The following is an 11,201-nucleotide window of genomic DNA, read 5'->3' as shown; positions in this document are numbered from 1 at the left end:
ATTGGAATATGATCTGTTTATATCTATAACATAACATTAAATAAAGGAAATATTTTTTTTGTGTTCACTTTTACTTAATCGGTTTTCCGCCTAAATTAATCAAGAAATTACCACATTATTAAAGATATGGGGGTAACAACAATATAATCATGTCCTGACTACAATATTTATACCCACACACTTCATTATTTATATTGTTTCTTTTAGGTTAACATTTTGTCTATCTTTTCATCTCTCTCACTCAATCCTTTTCTTCACTTCATTTTTATTTTATTTTATTTCCATAACATCATCTGCAGTCATTCTAATTAATTTTTTTTTTCAATTCATAAAGGTTTTTCATGCTAAATTCTAGAATAAAGATCCTATGTAACCATTATTATAGCCATGTCAATATCTCCCTAATTTTGCTACTCCTTTTCTTCCATAGTTCTATTGCATGTTATCAAGGTGCTTAACATTATCAAACTTTATATGAAAAACCCTCATGTTTGAATAAGGTATTCACATGAAGCTTATACCTTGACTTTTATATTCTCCTTTGTGTGTACATGGTATTTAAGTATGAAATCTGCAAACATAAAGCTTATATGTTCTACTATATTACATATTACACATTCATGTTCATCATTTTCAATTGAACTAAAGTTTTAGGGAGGGTTTATTTATTAAATATGATCTTTAGATTCACTGTTTATTTACGTTATTAGGCTTTCTATATCTTATTGCTTACTAATCTTTTATTTTGTTTATGTGAACTATCAATTTTTCCAGTTAAGTGTGTCGTTTCGTTTCCCCTTGACCTGACTCTCTATTTATAGCTGCTGAAGTGGACTTTAGGCCTTCGTAGGCTCGCTTAGCACGACCTCCCTCGCTTAACACGTGTAGATCGCGCGCTTAGCGAGCTCCTCTCGCTTAGCGTGTGTTGCGCGCTGAGCGCGAGTACCAACTCTTGTGCTTAATGCTTCACTTAGTGCTTGTGTCTCCTGTCTTGCTTAATGCAAACTGTGCGCTTAGCAAGACACTAGACTAGACCTTGTTGCTAATTCTTCATTTCTGTATTATCAAAGTACAATTATTTAATCGTTATTATGCAATCTCAACATTTGCTCCACAAATGCGAACACCAAAATCATCGCGACACACGCACACTCATGAATAAACAGGCAAAAGAATAAGCTTACGTTAATAAATCATTGGAATGTGAGCACAATAAACATATATACTTAAAAACAGGCAACATAACAACAGTATATTTATCCATAATAGCAAATTTCATACAACAAGACATATGGCATCACATAGACATCATAAAAATTAAGTTGGTTTAGTTTGGGTAGCATTTAAAAAAAAAATCCGAACCAATCCAATCCAACATTAATTAATTGGTTTGAATTTCTAAATACCCAAAACCCTATTAAACTTATCAATTACACCACTATTTTTATTTTTATGTTATTGAAAAAGAAAAAAAAAGAAAATAATACTCTTGTAATGTTATATTTTTTAAATATATTGCAGGAGAATGAAAAATATACTCATTATAAATTATTAATTACATGAATATGTATTTTTTTGAAACAAAATATTATCAATTGTCAATAAACCTTCTTCTAATATTTTTTTTATCATGTGTGAAAGACTACAAGTATTATTTAATCCATTAGTGATTAATTTTACTCGAGATATATCACTATTATTGGTACAAAATAATTTTTCATAATTGTTGTTTCCTATGCAATATGATCTTATACAAGTAAGGCAATCCTATTATTTTCTTTTAATATAGTATGATATAATAAATATAATTTTTTTGTATGATAATTAAAAATTTCATTTTAAAGTCATATCTGTAAAAATTTCATCGTACGATCGTTAATTTCCTCTCTTTCAGCTCACCCTCTCACTCTCAGCCACCGCCGCGACCACCTCGACCACGCCGCCGCCTGCGGCAGCTACTGTGAGCATTTTCCCCCTTTACGTTGTGGATGTGACCAAAATTTCATAAAAAAAGGGAATTTTCGGAGGATTTGATTGAATGGTTTTGCTGTTTCTTTTTTTTTTTTGGCGGGGTTTGATTAAATGGTTTTGCCGATTTCTGAGTTCGTTGGATTTTTGGTGTTGAGTTTCTGGAGGGAAGTTTTGAGTTGCATCACTTTAGTGAAATATATATATGGGTTTCGTAGATTTTTTTATTTTTCCTTTTTATTTTTTTTTCTAAATAGGAGGGTGAGTTTATAATTATGGTCTTGTATTTCTATTGTATTTGGCCAATTTAAGTAATTTTGATACCATTATGAGCTATGAGTAAGCTAATCAAATTTTCTAATACTGATTTCATATCCAATTTTGTATTCTTCTTCACATTTGTCTGTGCAGTTGGATTAAGCATCATTCTCACCCATTTTGTTTTGTGTGAAACTATGAATTGATTACATTCTCAGTGTTTATTTATTTATTAAAATTTAGGTCAGTTTTCACTTGTAATTTGTCAACTCAGCATAAACGGGGTGGGTTAGGATTTGCAACCATTGGAAGTTCCAACAATGGCAGGCATAGCTATACTGTTAGATCTATGGAGGAAAAATCAAAACTTGAGCTCTGGATTGCACTCTTCTCACGCCTTTCAGTCTTCCAGTGCCTTCTGTTCTGCCTCTGCTGCCACTGCCGCTGCAGCGTCTTTAGCTGCGGGAACCGGTTTTGCCTCAAGGGCATTGTTTGGGTATGCTCTGCCTCCATTTTTCTATACATGCATTGTTGTTAGTGTTTTAGGTTGTTGAAGGATTTTAATCTAGGCTAGGATATACAATTTGACAAAATATGATTGGTTTGGTTTGGAATATTTTGGTATGGCTGTGGATTACTATACATTCTACTTTTAAAGTTTATCTGGATGGTGAAAATTTGGGTTCTGTTTTTGGATATATGGGTTGTTGATAGTTTTATTGTGTGCTGCTTATTAGGATTTAGGACATAATTTGGTTCGTTGGTATAAATTGGAATCCATTCAACACTTACGTTTATTTGTGAAATAGTTAAAAATTCTTTAATGTGGTAAAACAGTTTGTTATTTATTTATTTGTTTTGTGTGTGTGTGTGTGTAAGGGGATTTAGTATCATATTTGAAGGAGTTACCAACTTACCATTGACCACCCAATTGTAGCAATTTGGAGGAATGACAGAAGGAAAACCTATGAACATTTGTGATGTTTGTAGACGTGTTCTGAGTTGTAGTATATTGTCCTACTTTGGTTTAACCATGTGCAATGAGCATATATTTACTTTTTTTTGAAAGGCAGCATATATTTACTTTTAACTCTCACACTACTTTAATTTCAGGTCATCAGTTGCATATTGTGATGCTGGTGCAGTATTACCAGAAGACTACATTTCTAATATACAAAGTTCTTTTGAAAGGAATTATAAATATGATGCTGTAAGATATAGTACCAAGCAGTATAATGTGGAACTTAAGCCTCTCTTCTCTGCTTTTGAATTAAGGGCATTTGCGTTGACTTCCTTAAGGTCATTCTTGATGTTCTATTTGCCACTTTTGGAGCCCCGTGTGGAAATGGAAGATGATGAGAATTTCCAGGAGGAGGATCAAGAGCACCATGTTGATCTGGTTGTTCCCTTTAAAAAATCAGTCAAGCAAATCATGCGTGAGGTTAGATTTTATCTTATTCTATTCTTGGTTGAGTAAAATTTATATCCTGCAATATATTGACCATTTATGAAATTGCTTTGAGTGATTTGTTATTTAGTATCAGTGACAGTGCTGTTATGCTGCTATATGTATCTTGTATTTCAGGAAACCCTGTGTCTAATTCATAAATAGCTCCTCTTCATTTCAGACGCAGATAGATAGACATGTCAATTGAGGAGGACAGCTATTTCTATTTATTAAACCAAGCTTTTGTTTTGACATGTGGAATTTAATGAACCTACAACCTACTCTGCACTCAACAATAACAACTGTCATATTATTAGGTCATACTTAATGTAGGGTGATGGCCAATTGGCCATAGAAACAAAATTGTTTCTTTCAAGAAAAAATAGGGAGAGAAAATATTGGGCACGGTGATCTATGCATAAAGATGTCATGCCTTCTGGTTAACAGCCTGGTACCATTGAAGAATTGGTATATATAGAAAATTCTGAACACTCATGTACAGGCTACCAGCCATTAAACATCTTTATACAAGTTACTGTTATGGTTCATATCAACCTTGGTCTAACAACTAGGGAATATACAAGAAACTCCTAATATTTTAGAAAACAGAGTGCCGTTATTATAACTGTTAACCTCTTAATATATCGAATTTAAGTAAAAACCAATTCTAACCCAAAGAATTCACTTAATCCTAGCCGTCTAAAGTAATTTGAACAAAGAGAAAATAAGAGAAATAAAAATAACTTGCATTAAAGTTGCATGAATATTACTTTCACTATGTGAACATTGACAACAACAGAAGAAGCAACTCGACATTTAGTAGTCCTCCATCAATGCAGACCAGTCTAGCATGTTGCTATGTCCTTATTTCTAAACTACATTCAAATTGACGCTGATGAAGTTAATCTAATTAACCGAGCATTTAATAATATCTGGGAATAAAATTGACAGGATTAATGTGGTCAAATTGTTGTATGCTTCTAAGGTCCCTGTCGGTTATAATGCATCTGTTATGTGTAGGAATAATTTACATCTACTCATTATCAGGAGTACCCTTACCAAAAGCTACACAAAGTTCAACTGTGATAAAAGGATGAAATAATTTACTATTATATTTGTTATATTACACAATTGCACTTATCAATCTATCTTAACCCATGCTACCAATCTATTATTCTCCCAGATATTGGATGTTTGAGAGAGATGTATCTATATGCTGCTAGGAATTTGTTCAATTTTCAGAATTGACCATCTTCATATGAAATCTTCCTTCATATAAAGCTTTTACTTTTGATGCTCTATATTTCTGCCGAACCTTGTTTTTGTTGATTCAGTAATAAGCAAATTGGTACTATGCTTCCTTTCTGTGTTTCCTTTTATTTAGTAATTACCTAGTAAATTAGTTTGATTCCTTAACTTCTGCTCTATGATATGTGGATCAACATCATGCATATTTCATTGTGTTTCTCTGTATTCTTATGATGTTTAAAACTTATGTTAAATGACTCGTGGATGCCATCACAGACAACCGTTGTGACCACTAGAAGGATTTTAGAAAGAATTGTTGTGCATTATGTTTCACAAAGAATGGCATGGAAGCTTCTTAAAGGTATATTTTCTCTAAAATTGTTTTTGAATTCAGCAAAATTAATTAGATGCCCTTACTTACTTACATGAAGTAGTTATTATTTACCACTAGCAAAGTTAATTAAAATTTTACGAGATGGTTGTTTTATATTCTGAGCTCTCCTAGAGATCTTACAAATAGTTGGTTTTTTTGGATTTCTCGAACAGATATCCCTAGATCAGCAACTCGCAAGGCTGGAAGGAGCATGCCTACTTTGGTTTACGTCTACTGTGTGAGCAGAACAACATTCAGAGGTCAAAGCAATCCATGAATTATTTGTTCATTATGAGATTCCCTGAGGTTTTGACTTCATCAACTATCTTATGCTGACTTTCTTTTTGTTATGTATAGGACATATGCTTGGAGTTGCAGCATCATGGCTTGTCCAAGTAGGCATTGATTTATATCGATTCTTTTCCTCCACATTCCAGGGCCAGTACGAGGATAATGATGTTGATCAAACAAATCAAGTTGGAGTTCTTGGACAGAAGGTTGTCATTGCTACTGTTAGATGTACTTCATCTTTAATCTTTGCCTCCATAGGAGCAGGAATTGGTGCAACCTTTATTCGTCGTCCATGGCTCGGCCAGTGGGTTGGTAAGATTGTAAACAACACATTCAGAGAATTACAAGATTGTTGCATATTACTTGAATTTTGTGATTTTAAGGTATTGTGTGAATAAACTTTTTCATGAGCTCTTAAAGAAAATAAAATAGAAAGGTAAAATGAAATAAACTTCTCTCATAAATTAAAATTAGCTTATACATGAGCTAATATACAGCTCTCTCATTTAGCTTCTTGCAAAACTGGTTTTAACTTATGCATCAGCCAATTTAACTTATGAGAGAAGTTTAATTTATATTACCTTTTTTATTTTCTTCTATAATTGTTTATTTAAAAGTTTATTTAAACAAAACCTTGAGCTGATTCTTGTTTGTTTCACTTCGATAGGCTTAATCGTTTTTTTTTTCTCTTCAGGGTGTGCTATTGGTGATTTGGGCGGTCCCATCATTGTAGCATTTTGTGCTGACAGATTTTGAAAGATTTGAAAGCAAGTTATATTTTCTGACAGATTTTTTACCCGCTTCAAATAACGGGGGTATATTATGAATTTTGCTGTTTTTGCTAGCCATATCTGATTGAGTCACCAGAAGTTGGTGGACCTTCTTTTAGCTGAAAGAATTCTAACATTTTTCTCCCATGATAGATAATTTGTTATTGTTTACCCTTTCCAAGCTATTATGATAGTATTTTCCCTTTGTAACAAAAAAAAAAAAAAAACAAACAATAACATGCATTGGTGTGACGCAAAAAAACCACATCCCAATGATAAAAAAACGTGGAAGCTACAAAGCAAAGCTTCAGGAGAGACATGGCTATTCACGTCAGAGTTGAGTAACCAAACACAGGATACCAATCATATAAACTCTCCCCCAGTAAATGAATATAAAAGAAAAAATATATATCGTAGCATAAGAGGTAAGAGAGAAATTTGATATGGTAAAAAAAAATTGTCCACATGAATTGCAAAGTTCTCTCTCGAGTCTTGACCGTAAATAAGGGTAATTAATTCCAAGGAGTACCGTGTTCATGATTGGTACAATCACCTCAAGCTAGATAATAATGTTTGAAGACGAAATATAGACTTGACAGAACACTTAATTAATACTCTTATTATTTCTGGGCACAAAAGTTCTGTTTTTTCTTCATTACTAGAAGAGACATATCTGTTTTCCTATCTTGTGCTAAGAGAACTTGTAATGTAGTTGCAGACGCTTAAGCTAAGCTAGCCTTCTTCACAAATTTGGTTATAAAAATCTTCCATTGCCAATAGAACCATGCCTTGAAAGAATATGTCAGCCATATCTACAGCACTATATAATCTGTCTTAGTTATTTTTAATTCATTGAAGAAATAACAGCACTTGACTTTATATGGGTAGGGGAGATGCATGGCTCGATAATAGGAGTGCAGGGGACAATGGCGCAGGGTTTGAGAACCAATGCTTGGATATTTCATAATAGGTACTTCTTTTACCTATTAATGAAATTCGTTTGGCTTATAAGAAAAAACAGAGGTGGATAAACCAGATAGTTCCTGGAAGTAGTTCCTATTGATTATGTTTGCATTATTCTGAAACTGGTGTTGGGGACACTCCTTATGCTATAACCTACTGGTTTAATATAAACAGGGGAGTGTATTTTTAAGAGGTTGTGGCAAATCAAAACTCCACATAAGGTGACCTTGTTGATTTGGAGAGTGATATTGGATAGGCTACATACTAAAGTGAAACTTCACAGGAGGCAAATCCAAATCCAACAAGGTGACCACTTGTGTGTATTTTGCAACGAGGTGGTTGAAGATGCATCACGTTTGTTCTTCTCTTGTAAACATGCACAGCAGATTTGGTGGCGATGGTATAATTTATTGGGAATTACTTCGGTACTACCTAATTCTGCTCCAGAGCATTTCTCTCAGAATTCGTCTGGACTACGTGTAATATGGTTTTGAGGGTATTGACTGTCATGCTAGTCTGCTGCCTTCATTCATGTAATTTTCTGCACTTGTGCCATTAACAAAAAAAAAGGAAGTGTATTTTTTGAAATAGGACATATTTGAAAAACAAATTAAAAAGGGAAGTGTCTAAGCAAAGAGGGAGAGTGAATATAGCAATTGCCCAAGATAATTGTATAAAAAAGCATATGTAATTTCACCCCCTTACCTTCGGCCAGTAATTAGTTATATTCTTTTTTTTTCTTTTGATTTTTACCTTCATAAGGAAATTTTTTAAAACACTAATGATGGTTGATATGGTTAAAATTATGAGTTTTTCATGTTCCTCTGGTCCACATGATTCCATTTCATTAATGTCCTACATTTAGTAGTTGTATTTTACTGATGATCTCAAATTAAAACTACGTACCCTCTTCTTTAGTTTCTTACATTTTCTTCTTTCTGCATAAAACAATCATCAATTTTATCACTACTCTTTCTTTGGAGGGGAGGGTATATTTTTTTCTTGACAATATTAATGATCTTTGGTGGAAGTTGTGGACGGTGCAACTTCAACTTTAAGTCTTATATAAAGAACCAATCCCAATAAAAAAAAAATTATGAATATCTTAAATTAACCTATTTTTATTTTTAAGCAAAAGTGAAAATCCAAACAAGGATTATAATCTTGAATTGACATTTGAGTAAATTCACCTAAACAGTGATAGTGAGTATGGGAAAAATCATTGTCCAATTGACTACTTTGGATCCACCTAACTGCCACTACAATGAGGCAAACATCAAACAAGTTCTTCCAATGGGGTTTGCGGCAGATAAGCATCGAAAATAGTGGGCAACATGTCTCGGAATGGGATAACTTTCCTCTTTTTAAATTATACTAGTATTTAGATTCAATAATATACTCGTATAAATTAAAAGTAATATCGTCTTATATACAGAAGTTAATGGCAGTAAAATGTTTTTCAGGAACTTGCTTTTCAATAATTTGCAATGTATTAATTCATTTAGGTTTTCATTTTAAATATATTTTTTATAATGTAACAATCAAATTCAGGTACTCTCATTTTGAATAATTGATTGTGCAAGTGTGGCAAAAACATAGAAAGAAAAATTTTCTGCTTAATGTGTGATTTTAGATAATTATCTTGATTTTTATGAATAATTAAAAATTACATAGTTTTCCAAGCATCAAGTCAATAGTAATTAAGAAAAATGTACTTTTCTTCCATTTGACATAAAAATGAAGAAAAATAAATATAAAAAACACGTGTTTAAATACATTCTTAGACAACTATCTAAAGATATAAGTTGTCTTCAAAAGAAAAAGAAAAAAAAGCATGTCGAAGAAGATATAAGATATAAGAATATAAATCATCCATATATATAAGTACAAATTTTCATACAAACATTTAATAAAAAATTCACTTTACTATCAAACATACCATATCAATAAATAAATGTTGAAAATGCGTGTTTAAACTTAGGTATTTGTCTAATATGATATATAGATATATGTTGTCTTCAAAAGAAAAAGAAACTTGTCTAAGTAGATATAAGGGGATAAATCATACATACATAAGTATAAATTTTTATACAAACATCTAATAAAAAAATCATTTTATACTGTTGGAAATTCCTCCATAATTAAGAATCGTTCATATTCAAGTAAACATGCAAATTTAAATACATGAAAAATTGAAAAATACATTCCAAGACATGCATAAGAAGTTGTGGAGCACTTTCCCATGATTTAAAATTGATTTCTTTGACCTTGAGACTTACACACTCCACTTTGAAAATTAGAGATTAGAGTTATAAGAAATTTTGTAAATGTAACTCATTTATTGACATTCACCACTCACTCTTAAAGGAAGTCACATTGTGCTCCAATAAATAAAGAAACTTGTAAAGAGTTGGAGTATCACATCTCATCCAAAGAGAAACAAAACCAGAGTAATAATGAAAAAAAAAGTTCTAATTTTCACTACTTAATAAGAGTTGAAAGAAATTATAAATCATTTTTATTAAGTGAAGTTGAAAGAAATTATAAATCATTCTTATTAGGTGAGATTCAGATATATCTTTTTGTATTGAGAAATTGTAATCCCAAACCCCTCCCAAAGGTAATTCTTATCTTTTTTTTTTCACTCTTTCCGTCACAAACATAAACGCTGCGTTTCACAGAGGACACTCCCGGCATCTCTCGCGAGTACAACCTCGCCGTTCACATCACCTCCTACACCGACATTCGCTCCAACATCGAAGCCCAACTCCACCATCTTAACCCCACCCGCGACCGTGTCCAAGAAGCCCTAGCCCTAACCCTAACCCCAATCCCCACGCGCCTCATGCGCCTCATTTCAACTTTCTTCGACCACACCGAAACCGCCTCCAACCTCTGCCTCCACTTCCACCACTGCCTCCTCCGCGCGCTTGACCTCCACGCTCCCCTCCTCGACTTCTTCCAAACCCTAAACCCTACCAACCCCACCCAAAACGACTGCGTTCGCGCCGTCCGCCTCTTCCATGCCCTCCAGAACCCCATCCCCGACTCCACACCTTCTCCGTCACCTGCTCCAACCCCTCCAACGTCAAAACGCAGCTCGATCGCCGCATCGCGAAATTGCTGTCGTGACTCTGCCTCTCTCGGCGCGTCGTCCGCGGCTCCACCATATCTCTCTCCGCCGTCGTAATTGCCGTGGTGGCAGCCACCGTCGTGGTCACCGTGTACGCTGTGGCCGCTCTAGCTGCTGCCGCTGGTGCCGTGTCGGTCTGTGCCTTTGAGAAGAAGGAACTTGCGGCATTGAGGCAGCTTGATGTTGCTGCGAAATGTGCCTATGTGTTGAGCAACGATCTCCCGATGATAAGGTGCTGGTGAGGCTTAGGCTGGAGAGGGGGAATGAGAGGTACCTTGTGGAGGAAGTTATCAAGCAGCTGTGAAAGAGTCATAAGGGGTTTTTGGAACAGGTTGAGGATCTTGAGGAGCATATATTCCTCTGCTTTTATAATATCATCAAGGCTAGATTTTTAGTCCTTCAAGAGATTACCAGTAATCCGGCTTAGTTCTTGTTACTAACAACTAGTCAAGTTTTTAAATTGCGATTACGGTTGCATCAGCATTGGCTGTTGTCATGGCCAATGAAGTCCGCATTGAGGTTTTACATTGTGGTGGCAGCCACGGTTGCAGTTTTGTTGTGATCTTTTGATATTGCAGAAAAGTATGGATAAATGTGATTGATGCGACAAATTGCAGTTGCAGAAACTTGCAGGCCGGTTTTTAAAACTTGGTATGCAGGGTTTAAATTGCAATCAACAGTTGCAATTGTGGCCGCATTTGTCCACAATATAAAGGTTTGAGGTTTTTGCACTGTGACTGTAATTTAAAA

The 11,201-nt window shown here is 34.2% G+C and overlaps 1 protein-coding gene across 3 annotated transcripts; it reads left to right on the top strand.

Moving 5' to 3' along the window:
* The first annotated feature begins 1,833 nt into the window (after positions 1-1,833).
* Positions 1,834-6,529, top strand: LOC114383080. Of its 3 annotated transcripts, none has more exons than XM_028342684.1 (7): positions 1,834-1,960; positions 2,475-2,722; positions 3,340-3,667; positions 5,198-5,282; positions 5,468-5,554; positions 5,652-5,897; positions 6,280-6,529. In XM_028342684.1, the coding sequence occupies exons 2-7, from the start codon at positions 2,547-2,549 to the stop codon at positions 6,339-6,341; spliced, it is 984 nt and encodes a 327-aa protein (XP_028198485.1). In that variant the 5' UTR covers positions 1,834-1,960; positions 2,475-2,546; the 3' UTR covers positions 6,342-6,529. The 3 variants fall into 3 exon arrangements, with proteins under 3 accessions (XP_028198485.1, XP_028198477.1, XP_028198492.1); XM_028342676.1 differs by having other exon boundaries at positions 1,838-1,960; positions 2,470-2,722; XM_028342691.1 differs by having other exon boundaries at positions 1,842-1,960; positions 2,501-2,722.
* The last annotated feature ends 4,672 nt before the right edge of the window (positions 6,530-11,201 follow it).

Source organism: Glycine soja, chromosome 2, assembly GCF_004193775.1.
Source record: "Glycine soja cultivar W05 chromosome 2, ASM419377v2, whole genome shotgun sequence".
NCBI classification, from domain to species: domain Eukaryota; kingdom Viridiplantae; phylum Streptophyta; class Magnoliopsida; order Fabales; family Fabaceae; genus Glycine; species Glycine soja.
The sequence above is the reverse complement of the archived record's forward strand: the minus strand, read 5'-3'. Positions and strand labels throughout refer to the sequence as shown.

Bases quoted from the DNA above. Each gene is read 5' to 3' on its own strand.
- LOC114383080 (XM_028342684.1), top strand. From the start codon at position 2,547: ATGGCAGGCATAGCTATACTGTTAGATCTATGGAGGAAAAATCAAAAC. The intron at 3,668-5,197 runs GTTAGATTTTAT...ATGCCATCACAG, and splicing joins TCAAGCAAATCATGCGTGAG to ACAACCGTTGTGACCACTAG. The intron at 5,283-5,467 runs GTATATTTTCTC...TTTCTCGAACAG, and splicing joins GGCATGGAAGCTTCTTAAAG to ATATCCCTAGATCAGCAACT.